General features: G+C 37.9%; 1 protein-coding gene across 5 annotated transcripts in view; it reads left to right on the plus strand.

Moving 5' to 3' along the window:
- Positions 1-14,872, plus strand: part of LOC105835870 (SKI family transcriptional corepressor 2) — a 33,916-nt gene extending 19,044 nt beyond the window's left edge. For 4 of the 5 annotated variants that reach the window (XM_036293789.1, XM_036293787.1, XM_036293788.1 and 1 more), the window contains 2 exons: positions 10,696-10,819; positions 13,813-14,872. In XM_036293789.1, coding sequence (XP_036149682.1) covers positions 10,696-10,819; positions 13,813-13,919 — 231 coding nt within the window. In that variant the 3' untranslated portion in view covers positions 13,920-14,872. Of the gene's footprint in view, positions 1-10,695; positions 13,267-13,812 lie in introns of those variants that run through there. The other variant, XM_036293790.1, reaches the window with a different exon arrangement.
- Positions 14,873-21,782: the final 6,910 nt, after the last annotated feature.

A 21,782-nucleotide genomic window follows, 5' to 3' on the forward strand; every position in this document is an offset into this window, starting at 1 on the left:
ATGTCGCCTGCATTAATTAAAGAATCCCCTAGCTGGCATTTTTAAGAGCCAGTGAGCACAACTAGAGTTACTTCCGCTGCATGGAAATGCCAAGTTCTGACCTTATATCCCCGGTCCTTCGGGACACTCTGTGATTAAATCGGTTGTCGTATACACATTATGACATGTATCCACGTTTGTCTTCGAAACAGCTTAACCCGATAACATTTCGCGACGGAATTATTTTCTCGCGCAAATGTACCGCTGATTCACCAAAGTGATCATTTTTAAGCGCCATGACATCATCAATAAATCGAGGAAATATCAACGTAATGCACAGTGATATCTGGCAACGCTAATTGATTTTAATGGTAGATTACTAATTGTAAGTCCCAATTCACAATTAATGATCTATTCCGTTTTAAATAATTTTTTTTTAATTAAGTATAATAGAAATTTTTCTTTCTGGAGAAAGTTAAAATAATATTTCGAATTGTCCCGCGACTCAAAATCCGACGTTAAAATTTGCCGACGTAGACGTCGCCTCATTCTTCCCTTCGTTTAATTCAACCCCGGCTACCTTTCGCTCAATTCTATTTGCACCCGGATGTCGTCGTGCCGCGTCGTCGCGCCGGCGAGAAATACAGCATCACGGGCCGAAATGGAGGCTCGCTCCATGGAAGTCGAGGGCGGCGACTGTTGATTTAATTATAATCATTAGTCCGGACCAGCTCCGCCCCGGGACTCTCAAATCCAATACAACTCCCGCCGTCTGCTATCGTCCCCCGCATCCCGATCGCTCTTTCTCTCACCTCTCTTCTGTCTCAATTTCCATGCCGCTCTAACGTTTGAGATCATTCGACTTGCGACCAAAATGCCAAAAAGTATTTTTCAAAAATTTGCCCCGTGTATAAAAGTAAAATTAAATATATGTTAAAAACAAAAGTATTACAATAGAGTAATAAAATTAATAATAATAAATAAAGAATATTAAAATACAAAAAAAAAATTAGGAAGAAGAACGTGCGTATTCTAAAAAAATTATATTCATTTTTTAAAATTTTTTGTCAAATGTTATTCAAATAGAATTAGACATTTACAAATGTTAATCAAATAGAATTAGACATTTACATTACATTATTATTTTATTATTTGTACTAATTAATTTAATACTGATGTATTTTTATAATTTCCAGATAACAACGCGTTATACACTTTTGAGCATTTAACGAGCAATGTCAATAGTCTGTCTATAATTTCTGTAAATCAATACCAGATCAATATAAACGTTTCGCTTTTTGTCAACACAGGAGAGCAAAAATCGATATGATTTAACGAAGCTTACTGAATGGTTGAAAAAATAATTTCTATGGCAATTGTGTGGAGATCAAAAGCACCAAAGTTTTGATGCAACCCCTTTTGCTCCCTTCTCTCCCGGATTGAAACTCGTTAGCGCCGTTACGGTGTTCACAGTATGGCTACCTGAATGGAGGAGCTTACGTGAAAATTGTTTTATACCTCGCACGCGAAATTGAGAAGCTGCAAATAATGTTTCGCCGCGGTGAACGTCAATATTTCTGTTCAATATTTCGCGTAGCCTCGAATTTCTACGTTAAAATGGAAATAGATTTTTTTTCTTCGAAAATTTGAAGAATAAGAAAAAGCACATATTCAGAAAAAAAAATTGCTTCTATTTTTATTTATATTTAAATTAAAAGCTTTTCCTTATATAAATTGTTTCAATTTATAGTTTAACAAAAAACTTTCTAATTCTTATCTTTGTTCTTTGAATATCTTACATAACTTATAAAATAAGATTTTTTTTTTAAAGATAATCTTGTTAACAATTTTTTAAATAAGTACACTTTTTGCGAATTGATAGAATTTTGATATTTTTATTAGCATTAATTTAAATTAAAAATTTAAATTATAGAAGATTGAACAAAATTCAGCATTTAGCTGTACAAGATTTGCATGTAAAATCTATCGATTTGCACAAGTGTATATTTACAAATAAAATTATAAACATAAAAGATTACAAGTAAAGCTTAAAACAAGCAGTTCAATCGCGAATACGAACAAATGGATTAGGATGGAAGCGCGTAATCAGTCCGCCATGAAATCGCATCGATTTCGACAGCATCGACGATATCGGTGGCATCGGCATAAAAAAGGAAAAACCGTCGATAATACCCGGAGAATTGGGAGCGAGAGAGTAACTCTTGGGCCGCGCGCGCCATCGGACACGTAACGCTCTTCCGGGGCACAAATCCGGCATTATCGAGAGTATAATCAATTTCCCGACATAATACCGGGGCGGCCCGCAAACTCGAGCGAGGCCGTCCGACCAGAAGCGATTTCGACTAACGCGATTGCGTATTAACTCCGCGCATCACGTGTGTGCATCCCAATCCGTTCGACTTCACAATCGCATTCGCACACATTTGTCCACACTCTCTCTCACGCACACATACACACGCCCGCGCGCGCGCCTTCTTCCCCAGAGATCATATTTATGCACTCTTTTACTTTTCTCATTATATCCACTTTCCTTTGCTCAAACTTTACTAATTCAAGAGTTCTATAGAATTTCCAATAAATTCTTATAACATATATAAAGATATTTAAAAATATTAGGTTGTTTAATACAAGTTGTATAAAAATAAGCGACTAGATTCTAGTCCCGGTCTTCCCCCGTCTCTCCTGGTCTCTCCTCGTCTCTTCCCGTCTCTACTCGTCTCTCCCGGCCTCTCCCCGTCTCTCCCGGTCTCTCCCGGTCTCTCCCCGTCTCTCCCCGTCTCTCCCGGTCTCTCCCGGTCTCTCCCCGTCTCTCCCCGTCTCTCCCCGTCTCTCCCCGTCTCTCCCCGTCTCTCCCCGTCTCTCCCTATCTCTACCCGTCTCTCCCCGTCTCTTCCGGTCTCTCCCCGTCTCTCCCCGTCTCAATGTGTTAAAATTTTAATAATATTAATGAAAAACTATTTTTTACACTTAAATTATGGCCATCATTTTTGAAACACCAAGTATATCCAAAATCAAACCCCATAACAACAATCACGGTTACGAATGCAACGTTGTGTCAAAATTTCAAAGCAATCAGTGAAAAACTTACGGAGATCTTAGATGATAAACAAACATTTACATTTTTATTTATATATAAGTGTAATTATCTTTACAGTGTATAATTAATTTTTAAACATTTTCTTATTTTTACGTAACAAAAATTAATAACTAACAGCTATAATTTATTAAAGGATTAAAACACTATAAATATGTAACTGGCATCGTAAATGATTATAAATTGTACTTAAATAATGCAACGGTTTCTTTCTCAGCGCAGTATTTATATTTTATTAACTTAACAAATTGCTCTACAATTATTTAAAATTTCTTCAACTATTTATGCATGCAACGTTATTTATCTGTTCTTCCAAAATAAACGACAATCAGCGGTAGTCTTGCAACCTTTCTATCGATCTACACTTGGTGGTCGCCATCCACAAAATTCGCGGTGCGGACGGACATTCGGGATTCCTGCAAAAATAAAGAAGACGGTTGCACCGAGCGCCGATGCACCAATGCATTCAGCCGTCGGGTCCTCGATGCACGGCCGGCTCGAAAGTTTCGCCGTTAACGTAAAAGCCATCCCGTACGGCCGGAGGCACCGATAGAACCTCACCGGGGTGCAGGAAGGGGGACGCGGGGCGAGGGAGGGTGCCGTCCGCGCGTTGCACGCTACGATTGTTTCGCCGTAATCCTTTATTGGATCAACAGGGCTGGAAACAATCGAGCGCGCCATAACGCGAGGATGGGCAGACGGCCGCGTCGTCGGTCGGGCGGGACGTGGACGGGTTTTTCGGTCCGTCGGACGCGGCGCGGTGTATGCGGCCGCCACCGTGGGTCCCCGCCGCCGTTTCGGGGGTGGAAGAGGGGGGAAAAGGGGTGCGACGCGTCTAGATAAGCGGGGGTGGCGTCCCTCGATGATGGGGGATGGGGCGCAGGATTTCTACCTACTTTGCCGGGTGAACGGAGTTACAAATGGGAGAACGCGGAACTCATCCGCAAGCGGAAAACTCGCCGGGTGCTCTTCTTTCCCGTGTCTGTTTCTCTTTCTCTTTCTGCAACGCGAATACACCCAGTGTCTTCGCTCCTGCACACTTTTCCTCCTGTCCTCGTTAACCTACCCCTGATCTTCCTTCCCCGATTGTCTTTTTCCCTCGATCCGTATTGTTTTCAGTACGAAACATCTTCCCCCTCCTCTCTTCTCTCTGTTTATTTTCGTTTTCTCTAACAACAATATTTATTTCAATTTGTCTTTGATTTTATAACTAGCAATCTTTTAATTTGTATAAATTTCTATATATAAAAAGAACCTTTTTATCTTCTAACGGCGATAAATTCAGCTCTATTCTACTCGACCCTTACGACGTTTCGCAAAACCTCGCAACCGGTCATCTGCCAACGATTCCGATGTTCCTGCTACACGTACACATACATCCGGAATATTTTCACGCTTCCACATGAGCCACGGCAGCATTCGTACACGTCACGTGCCGGCGATATAATAACGAGGTGGATAACATAACGAGACTTACATGCCTCGAATTTACGCCGCCGCCGTCGGTCCGACTCTCTGCGATTTGCGGCAATCGTTTTTGTTCGTACTCTCTCTTTCCCTCTTCATAAATTCTCCACCAGCCTCTCCTTTATCTTCGATAATCCGTCTCCCGAAGGATACTCCTGGGAATACTGTCGCAAATACATAGGAGCAGTTACATCTATTCCGCGCGTTTCACGTCATCTTCAACGTAATATAATATTTAAGTAGCTTCGGGTGCAAAAATAAAATGTCGCGCAAATGAAGATTTAATTTTAAAATGCTAAAAAAATTTTGGAGCAAATATTTATATCTACTACGAAGAATCTGAATAAATGTAATCTTTTATTTTAACCAAAATTCCGTATCAATTGCCACTGCACGTTAAAGCTAATGTTAATTAGAATTTTGATAAATTGATGAATATCTTTTCACCATTAATTACCTCCGAAATAAATTGTCTATTAACTAATCGAATTGTTATAATAGCGATTGTTATAATCTGCGTTTTCACAAGAGCAGAATTTTCGAGGAAAAAAAATTATAATTTTCCCGATTTAAATGTGACACACGTTCGACTCTTTCGCGCTTAAATTTTTTACATTACAAATACGAAAGGGGACATGAAGAGGAAGCCTGTAAATCTTTCGGCGAGCGAGCCTCCTCGTGACGCGCGCGTTTCATCGCTTTTAATCCGTTCTGGAGCATACGGGACTCAAGATCGCTCGTTCATCGCGTGGCGAATTGATCTTTTACGAGAACAGATTCGCCGCTAAACACGAGCCCTCCATGTGTACATACACGGAGGTTGCATGGATATCACGAGGAACATATGTGCCGACGACCCCAAAGATATGTAATGGCGCGTCGACTTCATGGGATATACATCGTGCGGGCCACCTGCTCTACAGCGAGCAGCATAATCGTGCTGTGTGCGATAACGTTCCAGCCATTTGCTTCTGCTTTAAGAATCAATCAGTACACTCGATCGATGCAACAATTAAACAAAATTTTTTGACAAATTAATTATCTCGTGCTTATCTAAGCAATAAATATATACTACACTTTCAATGAAAAATTACTATATACTTAATAAATATAAATTATGAATTTTAGAAAATATTAAAAAATGTTTACGTCGAAGTTTCAATCATAGATCGACACAATTAAATGTACATTAATGTGTTTTAATTTAACATTTAAATGTTAAATAATTAAAGAAGTATTTATAAAAGTTATTAAAGAGATTATTTTAAAGATAACTTTCTGCTTTCTTTTTTAAATATAATATTAGCAATAATTGAGAAAGTGATTTATATTACAATAATTAAAAAAAATTAAGAAATACAAAAAATTTTATAATTTTTTTAATACATATATGTCTATAAAACATTTAATTTTACGAATTTACTGATAATTAGGATTCAATAAGAACTAATCTTATATCAAGAGAAAAGAAAAAAAAGAAACAATTGATTATTATACACTCATGTATTAAAAAATATATATATATCTATTGTTTTACTTTATTTTATTTTTAACAAGTAATTATTTATTTAATCGATTGTAACATATAACATTATTAACAAAAATTGTATCTTTTTTAAGTTTCTCGTACTGGTGTTTACAGACCTTTTAGAGTAAATATTAAAATAGTCGGTCGAGAAGGTGAAAAATAATATCGTGGGGTAGAGAGTGTATTTTTTTCGGCATCGCGCCTGTCGAACAAAAGTCACCCTCCGTAACGTTTTTACCTCGTCGAATTACTTCACAATGGGTACAGCACGACCCCTTTCGAGCCCAATTCTTCCCCCCACGCGAGCAAACCTCTCTCTTTCTGTACACAAAACATAATTATCCTAAATCCCAAACAGCATGAAAATTTTATCGCCTCTTTGTTAGACGTAGTCCATTAAAGCATCAGTCGATGATTAATTCTTGCATGGAGGAAGGCTTGGACGATACAAAGAAATCTGAAGGGATAATTTTTGCTGTGATTTCGAACTATTAATTGCAAACCTAATTATCTAAATTGCATCCTTTATAAATGAATCTAAGTATCTTCAACCTTTTCTCTCTTTAAATTCAGAAATTTGAATAATTGCGATACAAAAGTAACAGAAAGATAGTGAGAATTATGTCACTTAGTACGGAAATCCGAGAGCTTTGCTTCTCGAGCTTTATAAACTTTCAGATTTCAGAGACGGTAGTGCGCTTGAATGGCGAGATGAAGGTGGGCAAATTGCAGACTTTTTCGCTAAACACTACTATTTGAATGTGCGAATATACTTTAATCGCAAAGCACACAGCGCGGAGCGCCGCGCACGTGTACGTCGCCCGTACATCGAGATAATCGTTGAGATGCACGAGTCGCGATAGGAGGCCTCGAAACGGCAGTTAAAGTCGATTGTACCCGTAACGTCCGCGCGCGACATGAAATATTTATACCGCGACGATTACAACGTCACACGTAACCGCGGACGGAAGCTACGATGATTACATTTACTTTTGCAAGGGTGGAAAAGAGAAAAGGAGAAAAGGGGTAGGAGGAGACAATCGTTCGCGTTACCATCAGTTAACAATGTTCGTGTTAGCGTTTCTGCGCAAATCGAGGGGCTCTTTACGTGGAAAAATCTAAAGGAATTTCTCCCGCCGCCTCGTTGTAATTATAACTTGCAAAAGTTACACGCTAATTAAAACTTCGACCACGCGACGTTAATAATTATTTCGCGTTCGATCTCCGGCGATGTTTGTCGGAGATTCCGCTATCGGTTTATTAGTCAACGTTAATTAGCAATCAAATCGTTTGCGCACGTTATTGGCGACTTTATTTTTTTCGGATTATTCAACGGCTTAATCATTGAAATCTGGATTATATAACATTACATATGTAATATGTAATATAATATTATAATGTTTTGTGTTAATCAAAATAAATCAAGTGCAAAATCTCTCGTATTTTCACGATGTTTGGATTTTTCCGGCCGTCGTATTCATTTAATCGATCTCGCCTTTGAGACCCGCGTGGAACTTATTCGCTTATGCAATTAACTTCCACTATACTTTGCGCTCGAGAGCGACGTAAAGTGATTACAAGCCGCTCTATTTTCCCGGGAGTAACTTATGTGAGCCGGCTATAACTTATATGAAGTTCACGCTCGGGCTTCGTGCGACGTAGTTGCTGCTATTTCGTAACGCGTTTAAGCTAACGAGAACTCGCGCGAGTTGTGCAGAAAGCACGGGCGTCGTTAAAAATGCATCCTCGCGTGACGCCTTCTTGCCGTCGCGGGGCCGTCGCTACGGCCGCGCGTAGTTTTCGTTCCTCTCACCACCGTGAGCACCGTGACACGCACGGAATCGGTAAGCCGTGACATATGCCGATTTTTAAATAACATCCCTCCGACAGACCACCCGTGGCAAATTCTCAATGCTTCGACGCTAAAGCAAAACCCCTTGTTAATCGTCACGCTAATGAGTCACGGTACTTGAAAATGCAAGAATTTTATAAGCTTGTAGGAATTATCAGTAACATATAAGCTGTATAATTATTAGTAACATATAAACTGTATAAAGTGTTTTTATATATTTTTATAACGCATAAATACTTGTGACATAGATAACTGTCTTAATTACTTGCCGCTTTTGTCAAATGTATTAGAACAAAAAGTATATTAGGATAATTAGAATAGAAATATTAGACTAAATTGAATAATTGAGGAAGTAATATTAGGTGCGACAGTAATCGAGAAGACAGTATTTAGGACAATGTCTAATAAGTTTAATATCATGTATTTTTATTTCTTTTATTAAAAGGCATGAGAGCATTATGTATTAAAAATATTAAGCATAATTGAGTGTATTACAATGAATAAAGAAGCCAATATTAAGTACGTAAGTACACAGTTTTAGAAAGTTACAAACATGTAAAATGACATATTATTAACAATATCCCCTATTGCCTTATTTAAAGTGTGCAACTTACAAAAGAAGTCATGCAAATTTTATTTTCGCTTTTAAAGAATTTAGTAGATTTTATGTAGAAGAAAATATAAACTGTAAAAGTTTTTATTAATACAGTGCAATTTAGTTTCCGAAAAATTAGAAAATGCTTTAGAACATGTTGTCTCTATTGGCTGACAATTTTCCTCTACATTTTAAAAACTACAAAATAAATATAAAGATACATCAATAGTCACTTATATTATGCTTAAAGCGGTAATAATGACAGTTATCCTATCAGTTTATTAAACGATAAAAATTCGACTTTATAAAAATTATAAAAATTAAAAAATAAAAATAATATATAAAATTTACGATATAAAAATTTAACTTTATCTTATATACGTAATAAAAATATTGCTAGAGGCGTAATGGAGTCCTGAAAAATGCTAAAATTAGAGTGCATCAATGGCACTACCACGTAGAACACAATAATTCCGCGAAGCGATCCTTCCAAATAATTTCTCAGCTCGACATTTTCGCACGGGTTGTATTCGCGAGAGGGAAATCTTGGAATTTTCACAGCTACCGTCGGAAATCCCGGGGCACCTCGCCGTGACGCAAAATATCGCGCGCATACAAGGGGCGAAGTCGCTTCCGAGAGGCTCCCGGGGGGCCGGTAAACCCCCCCCCTCCCTTCCACGGACATTACGGTAAACGCGCGTTTCCGTGACTTTTTAATCGGCGAGGCAGGCGGTACGCGCTGCTCGTTTTGTCCCTGGGCGTCGTTCGAATACAGTGAATAATTCACCTCGATCGATACGCGCCCGACGACGACGGAGCGTCAACATCGATCGCGCGCGAGCGAGCGAGCTGCGGAGGGAATTAATTTAAGTAATTCGACGATCGCTATCGACGGAAGCATTAAATAAAGCACCGTGTGTGTCCCGCTTTGGGCGAACCGCGCGTTTAGATTGTAGATCGCCCCGGAGAACGATGCGCGCGCGGCCACCGTCCTTGTCAGGACTCCCGCACCCCATCCCTCACCTCTCGCCGCAGGCCATCGTTGCATACCTGAGTGGTTGATCAGGATGAGTGGGTCGTCATCCATTTCCACGGCTGTCATTACGTCAAGGAGTCGCGACATATCGCGGCTGTGTTTGCCGACCCCTGCTCTGCCGTTCCCACCCCGCACGCGTCCACCTGTCTCCACGAAAATGACGATTCCTGTTTTCAAACGCGCGACGATATTATTACTGCGGGCTCGCTCGCTCGCTCGCTCGTGGCTGACTAAACGCTCCGCCGGGCTCCTTAATGTCAAATGAAAAATGCATAATGCCCGAACGTCTAGAGTTTACATCGCGAAACGTCACGATTGTGACGTTACGGACATTAGAGCCCTCGTCAAAGTAAACCGACGGCCGGGAAAACAAACTTGCAAATTATTACCACGCTACTATAATTACTGTACTCGTTATTATATTACTATTTTAATATGAGAAAATATAAGACGTTCTTTCTTCTTCTTCCCTCTTGCTGCGCGAAGAAGAAATATGAGGGAGGAGAGCAATTGGTTGAGTCAATGCAAATGTCTTGGATCCTTTTTGGCGTTGCTCTTATTACAGTGTTTCCAACACTGGTGAATATTACAACGAATTGTATATATTATATGTATAGTGGAAAAGTGACGCCAAGAGCTGTCTATAAAAAAAGATTGATGCTATTTGAGTCATTTACAGATGCTATTCTGTGTAAAAAATTCGAGTTTAAAAAGAGATGTGTGCTATTATAATATACGAGTTTAGGGACAGAAACAAAAAAAATGATGAATGCTGTAACAAATATCAGTGATGCACTTGAGAAATTCCCAGTCTTTTGCAGCATCCACCATTTTTTGTTTCTTTCCAAAATACATTATAATCACATTTCAATTGTCGATGATACAAAGCAGCGTAAGTAACGGTACAAACCTTTTCTTTTATAATTAGTTCTTGTCACTTTCCTAATAATATATAGATTTTTGTAATATCTGATAACAGTGTTGATATGAAGAAAAGTTAAGACTTTTTTGTTCATCTAATAGAACTCATTTTAATTGTCTACTTTTAAAACGCGCTTCTTTTAGACTTTGCACGCATGTGTCTCACTGACAGAAATTAATCGTATCACAATTTTATCGCTAGGAACGGGAAGCTGAGAAGATCGCCGAGGAAGCTCTGCGCGACGTGAAGACAGAACTGCCGCCGGCGAGAAGTCCCGAGACCTGGCACGGCAGTGCCTACTATCGACATCTCAATGTTTTGAAGGGTGAGCAAGAGATCCGCCGTGCAAATTAACTGTTTGGAGTTGGGGAGAAATCCTTTTGATAAATCAGAACCTCGAAAATGACTAACTTCTTTATTCACAATAAAACTTTTATTATTTTATAAACATTTACTAATTTATTAACACCAAATTAACTATCTATAAACTAATTAAAGAATATTTAAAACTCACAAACTTTTTATACCGTACTAAAAAGCAGATATTTCATTAATTAGACTGGGATGTACAAGAGTGTAAATAAATTGCTGTTAAATATTTTCTTGGAACGTATTATTCCATTAATTAAATATTAAAAAATGTTTGTATAAACATGAATCTAAAATAGCTTAATAGTTTCTAATACAAGGAATCTTATTATAAAAAGAATGAAATATTTTGAAAACAAAGTAATTGACAAAAAAATTTCAGATAAAAATGATAGTTTAAAGAATGTTTTTCGAAGAAATCGATTTTGAAGTAATTATTTCACAAAAAGTTCTTCCTAATACCTAAAAATTAAGCATTTCTTGATTCGTTTATATGAAATACTTTTTTAATGTCCGACCAGTGGAAATATGTATCCCTGAAGAAAATATACATTGTACACTTATTAATTTATCCCGTACAGATTTATTAATTTATCCTGTACAGATTTCGAAAATATTTTAACACGTGAAAACAATTAGCAAAATATTGGCGGCAAAAATATAAGATTTTATAATATAACGAGTATCAGCGTGCTATAAATTACCATGATAAATTGAAAACGTCACGAATTCGGAATGTACAAACCGGGATAATTCCTGGAATTTCCACGAGAGACGGCATTTCCAATTAACGTCGCTCGAAATGCGTTTTTCCGCGATATAATTCAGGATTCCGCGTCGGGCTTCAGTCGATGTCGCGGAAAATCGTCTCTCGCGCATTTTTGCAAACGGCCCCTCTCTCTCTCTCTCTCTCTCTCTCTCTCTCTCTCTCTCTCTCTCTCGTGCTACGTTTACACGTTATTTTCGCATGAATAGCTGAGAGGGCTCCCAATGGATTCAAAGCATTTCGCCTGGCGCGCGCCGTTCTATATTATAGAGAAACGTTGTGCCTCCATTGATATTAGTAATTAATTAGTAACTACCATGGATCAAGCGGTTCGGCGAGAAGATCGGAGTTCCAATTAATTAGAGTAATTAGTCGTGACCGGAGTGTTAAGTGGAAAACGCGCGGAGGGTTGCCTTGATATTCAGACGCGGGGGGTGGATCTTGCCTGGCTGTAATAACGCGGAAATGGGGTGCGGGTGACCCTTCGGCCGGCCAAGGGGCGTGATTTGCGTCGACGCTTGCGCGTACCTACGGCGGCCGTTACCGACGTCGGCGTTTCGTCGGCGTCGCGACGCCCGCGATTCCAAACCCGACGACGAGATGCATCACAATTCACAAATATCGTGTGACGACGCGCGTTTCCTTTGGATTAACCGGAATTCACAGGGAGTTATCAGTTTATTGTTATCAGCTAATGTGTAGATGCAGACAGGACGAGTCAAAATTTAGTCAGAATTTTGATTAATATTAATTATACAAGGTAATAAAAAAAATTATAATTTATAGGGAAACATTTTTTGGAAGATAATTAAATCTTTGTAATTGTCACAAGTTTTTAGGCTCGCAAGTTAACGAACGTCGTATATGAACAGGAAATGTAATTAAAGGAGTTACTCGAAAGTTAAAATTTAATTTTTATGTATATAGCCGAATAAAGAGTTAAACTCAGAAATTCATTTATTTATTTTCCTTGAAATCGTTGATATCGCTCTTTTACTGTATGGAAATATTCTCGACGAACGCGATGCGATGATATAATATGTAAGCACAGAGAACACGTTTACAAATACGATGCGCGTTTTCAGGAAACAGCATATACACACTTCTACGTACTTCTACGTACGTGCATACACACGTTGTGTATATACACGCGTGTGTCGCTCGGGGTATATCGATGGACCCATTCAGCGCGGGCGTAAGCCGAAAATAACGAGATAGGTGCCGCATCGGCGCGATGAATACGAATACAGGATCATTGGCAGTGAACGCAGGCACTTTGACTAACGTACAGCCGTCGGAAAAAGCCCGCACTTTCCAATCTTCTTCCTTTCCTTTCCTGCGCTGAGCGCGACAGCACGATCTTTTCAGAATTCGCCTTTTAAACCCGCCATGCAAAAACAAATCCGCCCTCTTGTCTGGCTGAGCCGTCGCTTGCGCAAATTAGTCGAATGAGACTAATCGGTCCACGAATAAATCTTTTGTGAATCCTAAGCATTACTCTCTTGCTAATTTAATTGACGTATCAGTAAGAAAGAAAATAGATAATCTTATATACATCAAGATTACACTTATCTGAATTAGAATTATGTAATTCTGCATTGCATATTTATAATTTTAAATATTATTTTAATTTCTAAACTCTAATTTAAAAGAACTAACTCTTTTAAAATCAAATTAATTATTTTCAGATATGCTCTATTTCAGTTTGTTTTCAATTTAATATAGTAAAATCTTTTTGTATGTAAGGAAATATTAAATGTATTACTTTACACGTTATTAAAAAAAATAACGACAATAAAAAAAGATGACAATTTAAATCTGACAAAAATATATCAATACTTGAAAGAAGATTTTAAAATAATTTTTTAAACATTAAAATAAAACTTGTTTAGTAAAGAATATCAAAATTAATGTTTAAGCAGCATTTTTCTGTATACCAATATACATATGTATTTTATGTTTAAGTTTTTTAATGATATTTTCATATTGAGCACGTTTGATTAAAAAATACGTCAGGCTAATTAAGGCTTCTATTAATTTATTTATGATAATTCTTTGATGTATCTGCAACAAAGATTTTGTTTAGCTTCTCTTACAAAGGATTGATTTTATATAACGCATTAGTCGATGTTCAGTGGGCTGATTGGGGGACTCCGCTAATTACCGGATGATAATTATTGCAGGGAACGAGTCGGCCGCGGAAAGGGCGGGCTCCGATTGCTCGGCTTGCCGTCCTCCACGCGCTGTGTTTTACGGCCAAGTCCACAGTCCGTCCGCGCCGACCAATTAATCGAGCTGGACCGGCTGAATTAATCGACACGCAGGAGCTGCATCGTACGAAGAGGAGGACACATTTAACCCGAACCGTTCCGTAAGCTTGCGACACATCCGTTGCCTTAAAGCACACTCTCGTCGATATCTCTATTATCTTCAAAACTTAAGGAAATATTCTGTAATAAGTCTAGAGCGCAAGAAGTTTTGCTTATTTTTTGGAGTTTTTTTTTTTTTTCAAAGAAAACTATTGCGATATGTTCAAAGGTATTTGCTCATTCTGAATTGTATCTCTTTTTTATGCCTAATTCCATTTAAATTCTACTATAGTATAATCTTTGTAAAATATTTTTAGTCATCAAAATTGGCTTAAGCCTATTATCAGAAAATTATAAAACAAAATTAAAATTAACTCTCTATTAAAATTTTAAATATTTAATTGAAAAAAACAAAATTGACAAATATTTTTGAGCGGTAGTGTCTTTTTCTGCACTTTTAATCATCTACTTGTACATACATATTTAGTATATAAATTTTGGAATTACTAAATTTTCAGCAGTTTTTATGTTACATAAATTTAAAAACAAATGCGTTTTTTAAATATCGTTAGCATAATTTCTTATAAATTACAAAACTGTCAACTTCAATTTTTGAATATAAATGTGTAAAACGTACATGTTTGTTTATCAAATAAACTAGGATTATTGCAATATCTATATATTAACTATTCTTTTGTACATACATGTTAAATCAATTTTTTTCTGGGATTTAATTAAGATACCATCTTGTAAATGCTTGTTAGCATCGAAAAATATTAAATTGCTAGTAATTTGGTAATTTTGATTGTAATTTTAAGAATTATACACACAAACATCTAGTATTGGTTCGTTGGCAATATTAAATATGTATATTTATGATTGTAAAAATCAATCAAACCGGTAATAATAAATTTTCTAGTAGTCGTCTCAATCAATTTTGTTAAAAAAATAATTCTTGTTTTTTAAAATCGCGTTATTCAAAAAATTTACAGTACATTTTATTTATTTTAATTAGTTTATTTATATGATAAACAGACATGTATTTTTACATATTCGCAAATTTGAAATTGATAATTTTAGTAATTTCTAAAAAACTGTGTCAGCCAACTTGAAAAATGTGTTTGTTTTAAATTTAACATAAAACTAATAAACATTTGAACAAAATTTATAGCTATTCACTAAATATATACAAGATGTGTATAAAAGTATAGAAGAATATATGCGGCAGTTTGTTTTAGAAAAAATTCTCAAAAATGTGTAACTCATTTTGTGCTCCGGACTAGAACATTCCCCTTAAGAGTTAAGATGCAACAATGATTTAATGCCTTTTTCAAAGAGCCCGAAGAAATTAATCTTAAAATTAGGTTTAAAATTTAGCCAAACTATAAACAAAGTAACAAACTGAACTGTAGCATAATTAATTTATAAGTTGAATTTCCAACGAACGCTATTTAAATCTAATCTAAATTAATGTTCCCGATCTTTTAGAAAAACGTGTTGAAGCAATGTTGCGTCAGATCCTCCAATTTATAATTCGCTTCACGTTCGCGGCATTCGCTGAAATTCGGGTCCCAGTTTTGTAGCCTCGAGGCCCCTCTCCGCGCAAAACGTGGACCCGTCACTAGGATACGTTAGCAAATGTTTCGTCTTACGTCTATTTGTGATACCGGTTAGAAAGACAGGCATCGATTTTATCGCGTCGTCAAATGGCAGCTTCTTGTCACGTCCGGTAATGGATCTTTACTGGTAGGACGGCGATTCGTTTTAGCGGGATGTTTGCGCGTCTCGTCCTTTTTACGACGGCATCGTAAGCACGGCGAACAGATCGATCGAATCGTGAAGCTCGGCAGGAAGTCTTTGTTGCCAGCGTACCCGTTGTGAATACAGAGCGACGCTAGAATAATGTTCGCCGGAGACATTCTCTGTCGTCTTCGATAGAGCAAAGGAAGAGGTCACGTTGACGTTTACGAATCCGACGATTTCCAAGCGGATTCGCTAATCTACTCCTCGTATTACTCCGATCGCCGTAATTTTCTAGTGAAATTCGAGAGAAGCTCATTGCGACGCACACGTCTATAGAGAGAATGCAGAGATAAATGAAAACAACCGTGAGTTTTCGATACAACATGGAGATGCGTGATTTACGTTCCAGAAATAAATGCTACATTTATTTTCTACGAGAAAGAAAGTCGAACAAATCTAAATAAGATATCTTCAGTACGTTTAGCTTTTGATCTTTTTCTAAACAAAGCTCGTGAGAAGTATACGTTATATTTATCATGCAATCATCTAGTTGTTTCCTTCACGGATTATTACTCATACTTTGCAAAATGTTGTGATAAAATTAGGCACCATGTTAAATTTCCAGTAATAAAAGATTGTCATATATTTATTGAAAGCAGCTGTTATTTTTATTATCAGGAATTGATAATAAAAACTGATTATTAGATGACGTGGCTGTCTTTAATAAAAATTTTATTAGCTCATTATATCGAATTTTTCTCCTAAAAGAATAACATTATTAACGGAATATTCAATATTATATGCGGAAACTGATTTAATCCATTCAGTCATGCACTTCTAACATGATACATCTAATATAATGCGTCTCAGAGACGAACGTCGGTTACGCCGTAATCTATCGCGATTTCGTCGGGAGTTCCACCGTTAATCGTCCCCTCCGGATCGAGAGCAGTCAGTGTAGCTTAGAATCGATAGACGTTTACCGCGAGGACGCGATATACACAGTGCAATTATACTCCGTTGCGTAATCGATTTAGGCCGATCGAGGATGAAACGCGAGTCGAATTAGAGGAGAGGAAAGAATTTTTCCCCGCGCTTTTACGCCGTAGGCCGCAGCTGTAAGTACCGCCACTCTAGTAGATTAACATACGTAAGTTGCATCATTGAACATATTGTAGATGACAGCGTGTGTGAAAAAAAAACCACGAGTGTAATCCAAGGTTCTAATAAAAAGTCTTGATCGCTGAAAAACTCTTGACGTTCACTCTTATCCTACCAGTAAACGACACGGAAATCTACATCGTCTGTTACTGATATTTTTGGTCTGTGACGTAATTCTAATGTATGATATTATTCCACTTGATTTTTCCTTAATTAATGGTATTCACGAATCCATAAACCTGGATATTTTTATCTTATTTACAAAGAATATAAAGTAAATACAGGCAATTAGGAGTCAGCGCGGTTATTAATCCGCAAAAATATAACAAATCTTATTCTATAATAATAAGATTTGTCATATTTTTGCGCATTAATGACCGCGCCGACTCCTAATTGTCTGTGTGTATTTACTTTATATTCTTGTTTTAATACTCAGAAGTTCTAATAAATTATTATATTTCTGATTTACAAATCTCCAGATAGCGTTGTGGAAAATTTTTTATAATAAATGTTCTTCACAACCTTACATAATTTTGAATTGCATAATTATCTTCTTTCTCGGTTTGTAACATTTAAAATGAAGAAATCGCTCATTTATGTAATAAACAAAGATATATTAATTTAAAGTTTGGTCGGATATATTGGATTCGCGAATATCAGTTAAGGAAATTTCGGAGCGAATACCAATTAGTGTTAAGATCCAATTCTTTCAACAACAAAATTCTTTTGCAAATAAAAGTCGGTAATGATGATAATAGCTTTGCAAAAAAAAAGTCTAAACAAGTCGTTTAAGTTGCAGCTGAGATGTCAATGCGATGTAATGAACAAAATTAATCAAATACGTACACAGCAATTATCTAATTGACAGAGAGAACCGAATAAAAACGGTAAGTAAAAATTTATGATCTTGCTATATGTATAGTATATTTTCGTTTAAGGAAAAAAATTCGTACAAGTCGCACACAATAGAAAATATTTTGTATTCATGTCAAAAGCGGGGCTCGTTAAAATTTTTATATTAAGTTTCTAACATATGCAAGTGTCAATTTACCATAATGTAATTACCGTAATGTAATTGTGTTATTTGAATATTTTATACTAAATTAATATTCGACATTTTTAGTGTTAAAATAACAATATATTAGAATAATTTCTAAATAAACAAATAACAAAAATAATGTAGTTGTAAAATATAAGTTCTAAGAAAAATTAATAAAATGCACATATAAACTTATTATAAATATTAATTTTACTGAAAAAATATGTTCCACAATCTCTTTTCAAATTGTGCCAAAGTCTTGCACTCTTTGTACTAATTTTTACATAACATTTATATTATTTTCTAATTATATTTATCCCATGTGCCTTAAATTAACATAAAAATTTGACCATTTGGGACAAGCGACATTAACTTTGACACAAATTTTGCAACTGTGTAACAATATAACTGTATACAATTTGATCAGTTTCGTAAGATCACAGTACATCAAATTCAGAGTAAAGTTTCGAAAGATTCAACGAAGCTTCCTTCGCACGGTGCTCTACTTTCGGGATGTGCACTACTGCGCTAAAACCACCGAAACGTTATCGGAGAAATGACGCCCCGACTGCCCTTTTCCCCCGCAGAAAACAAATCTTTTTCAATTACGGGGGATACAACGCGGCAGCGGCGCGGCGTTGCAGGACGGCACGGCGTAATCTTAGCCTTCGCCTGTATCCCAGCCCGTGTAAAATCCTTGGGGAGCCCTCCCGCGCTTCGTGGTACGTAAGGACGCTTCAGTGAGCAAAAACCCTTAACTGATACAGCCCTGCCGCGGTCCCCGGTCGTCAGCAGAATTCCGGATCTGGACCACACATGGTACTTACGCGACGCTCTCGAAAGTATCGCCGTCGCTACAAAGGTTGCTCCGAAATGCACGATTGACAGAATTATACATATTTGGTTGACAGACGTGTAATCATAATATTGAGTGTAGTAAAGAATTTAGTGAAGAAGGGCCGGCGATTATTGCACAAGGGAATCGCTTGCGTTTTCTTGAGATTGTTAATTTATTTATATAAACATTAAAAAAGAATAATATAATATCTACTATTATTCCTCATCATTAGAAATTATAAATTTTATAAATAAATACAAATTATTATAAATGTTAAGGAAAATAAAAAATTCAGCGCATATGTTGGTCAAGAATGTAAGGAATAATTGTAAGTAATGGCCTTTTTCTTTTTTTTTTCTCTTTATCTATCTGTCTGGATGTTTATTTCTAATTTAAGCAAGGAAGTGAAAGAAATTTCTCTATCGAGAAAAATTACGCTTAAAGCCTCAATGCGGCCCATTGGATTCTGCACGATATCGGTACAGAATGGTAGATCACGGCGAGAGAGTGTCAATAATGGACGTTCCGGAGGAAACATCGTCTGCGTCTAATGTTCCGGCAAATTGGCTTCGCGAACGTAGCCTCGCGAGTCGTCTCCCAGGAGGAATCTGCAAGTACGAGCGGAAGATTCTTCTCGTTGCGCCGATTTTTTTCCCCCGTAAGTACGTCACGTATACTCGACGATACCGGGGGATGTATCCGTCCGCGCGCGCCTCGCCGAAATCGGCTCCGTTTCGCGAGGCCAACCGACCCCATAACTGGAAGAATTTGTAAGGAAACGAGAGAGAGAGAGAGAGAGAGAGGGAAGGAGAGACAGAGAATCTCTCTTCGCAATTGCGCACGTAAACGCGCTCTCGTGGCTGCGTAAAATTGCCCGGGAAGGGAAGGAGATGTACGGCCAAAGGGAAGAACGCGGTCACAAGTCAAACTGGTCGGCGTTCCAAAAGTTGAAACGGAAGATACGATGAAACTCGATCGTTATGATAAAACGTTAAAAAAAATCCGTAACGTCTCCTTAGTTTTATTTTCTAATTTATTTAAATTGTATTTTGCTGTTAGACGGAAACAGTGATCTTGCGTGAATCATTGTGCGTCTCGCTCTGTGCTCTCGAGGAGAGTACTCCCGGGGAAGAAAACGTAAATGAGAATTCGACGAGAGAAATATCGACGATATAGCGTATCGATTCGTTTCGCGCCACTTACGTGCGCTTCCATCTCGCGCAAAGGTCGCGTATAACGAGCCGCGATTTAAATACGCGCGTTTCAAACGTCCACAATGGGGGATGCCGTCGGGGCGGCGGATATTTAAAGAAATATTTTAATTGCAGGACGTAAGCGGCTTACGCGTCCCCTCTCTCGTACGTTAATAAAAAACAGCGCCCCAACCGCCTGTATCAAGAAAGCGGTTCTCGCATTTCCGTGACCTCGGTAAAAAGTAATTCGACCTCCTCCCTCACGTTCCGCCCGGCCAAAAATTACTCGGCTCCCGCTCACCGGCATACACCCTCGCTCGCGCGGGAAGAAGAGCGGCTCGATTAGAGGATCGCAATCCCGTGTTAAAAACAGCCTTCCTCCCCCCCCCCTTCCCGCTCCTAACTCTCGAGAAATTCTCGAGAATTCTCTAACGAGAACTTTATAAATCTCTTTATCAATTTTCCATAAATCAAAGATCTTTGATTTACAGAGAGTCACGAGTTCTTCTCTACGGAACGTCTCCTCTTGCAAGAGAAAGAATTATATAATCATACACGGAGAGAATTTTCTCCGTGTATGATTATATAATCGGAGAAATTACTCCGAAAATCATGGTAATTGTGAGATAACGTAAACTTTGAAGAATTTTACTATACTTTTAACAAAACTTACTAAAATTTTAATAAAATTTGGCAAAGTTTTAGTAAATTTTGTTAAAAATATAGTAAAATTCTTCAAGGTTTACGTTGTCCTACAATTACCACGATTTTCAGATTAATTTTTAAGAGAAACGTCTTTCCGTGTAGTGGACGCATATTGCTCTAAAGCGCGTTCCTCTTTTTCGTTTTAATCAGCTAGTAGTTCACATTTTTCTAGCGCGAGCTTTTATAACACAACCGTGCACGTCCGTATAAAATCGCGCCGGTCTCTCCCGAGGGACGTGCGATTTAAGCTTTTCCCCGTGGTAAGCGTCCGTGGCTCGGCCGTGAAGGAGGAACGTATAAAGAAGCGGCGCCTCTGTAATTGGGCATCAAAAGGCGATATTTCGCGCGTTCGCCGACGTGCGACGGCCACCCCGGCGCGCGGTGCGGCGCGGGAGACCCCGGTGGAGGACCGCACAACCGCGATCCGGGCTCGCTCTCGTGGATCCCCGGGACACCACGTGGCCAGCGAGCGAGGGGGATGGTCTTTTACGATATAGGGTCGTCGATTCTATTCCCACCCCCGGAATGATGATGGTATGCCTTGTTACCGCGGCCGCCGAGAAGCGAAGTCGCGCTCCCCCGGGTAATATCGCATACAATTATGTCCACAGAAGGGAAGACACACATGCATTATGGATGCGGTGTGCCCCGGACTCACCTCCCCTCCCGCCCAGCTGTACGTACCCCCCGGTAAATCATGTCACAGGGTTGGTTAACTCTGCAAATGATCTGAGGCGTTACGCGCCTCGCCGGCCACCCAAGCTTTTCTTTCCTCTCTTATTCCAATTTCTTCCTTGCTCGCTTTTGATTACGTTTCTGCACAACAAGTAAAATTGAAAAAGAGAGAAAAAAGAATATTATTATAAAATGTGCATAAAATTATTCGAGTAACTAAATAAGATTTAAAAATAATTCTACTTCATAATAATAAACATTGTTCTTTTTTTTACTGAATGTAACTAGAAAATAAAGTTTAATTAATTTTAATTTTAACATAATTAATTGTATTGATTTTTCCAGAGTTCGCTAGCTGTATCAATTAAAATTGTAAATAATCGTTATTAAACAGTTCTTGCGTTTTACGTGAAGCGCAAACATTGTAAACGATTGAACCTATGTAATCATTAACAAGATAAATAGAGAGAATAGAAGATAATTTATAGCG

Source organism: Monomorium pharaonis, chromosome 11, assembly GCF_013373865.1.
Source record: "Monomorium pharaonis isolate MP-MQ-018 chromosome 11, ASM1337386v2, whole genome shotgun sequence".
In the NCBI taxonomy this organism is placed as follows: Eukaryota; Metazoa; Arthropoda; class Insecta; order Hymenoptera; family Formicidae; genus Monomorium; species Monomorium pharaonis.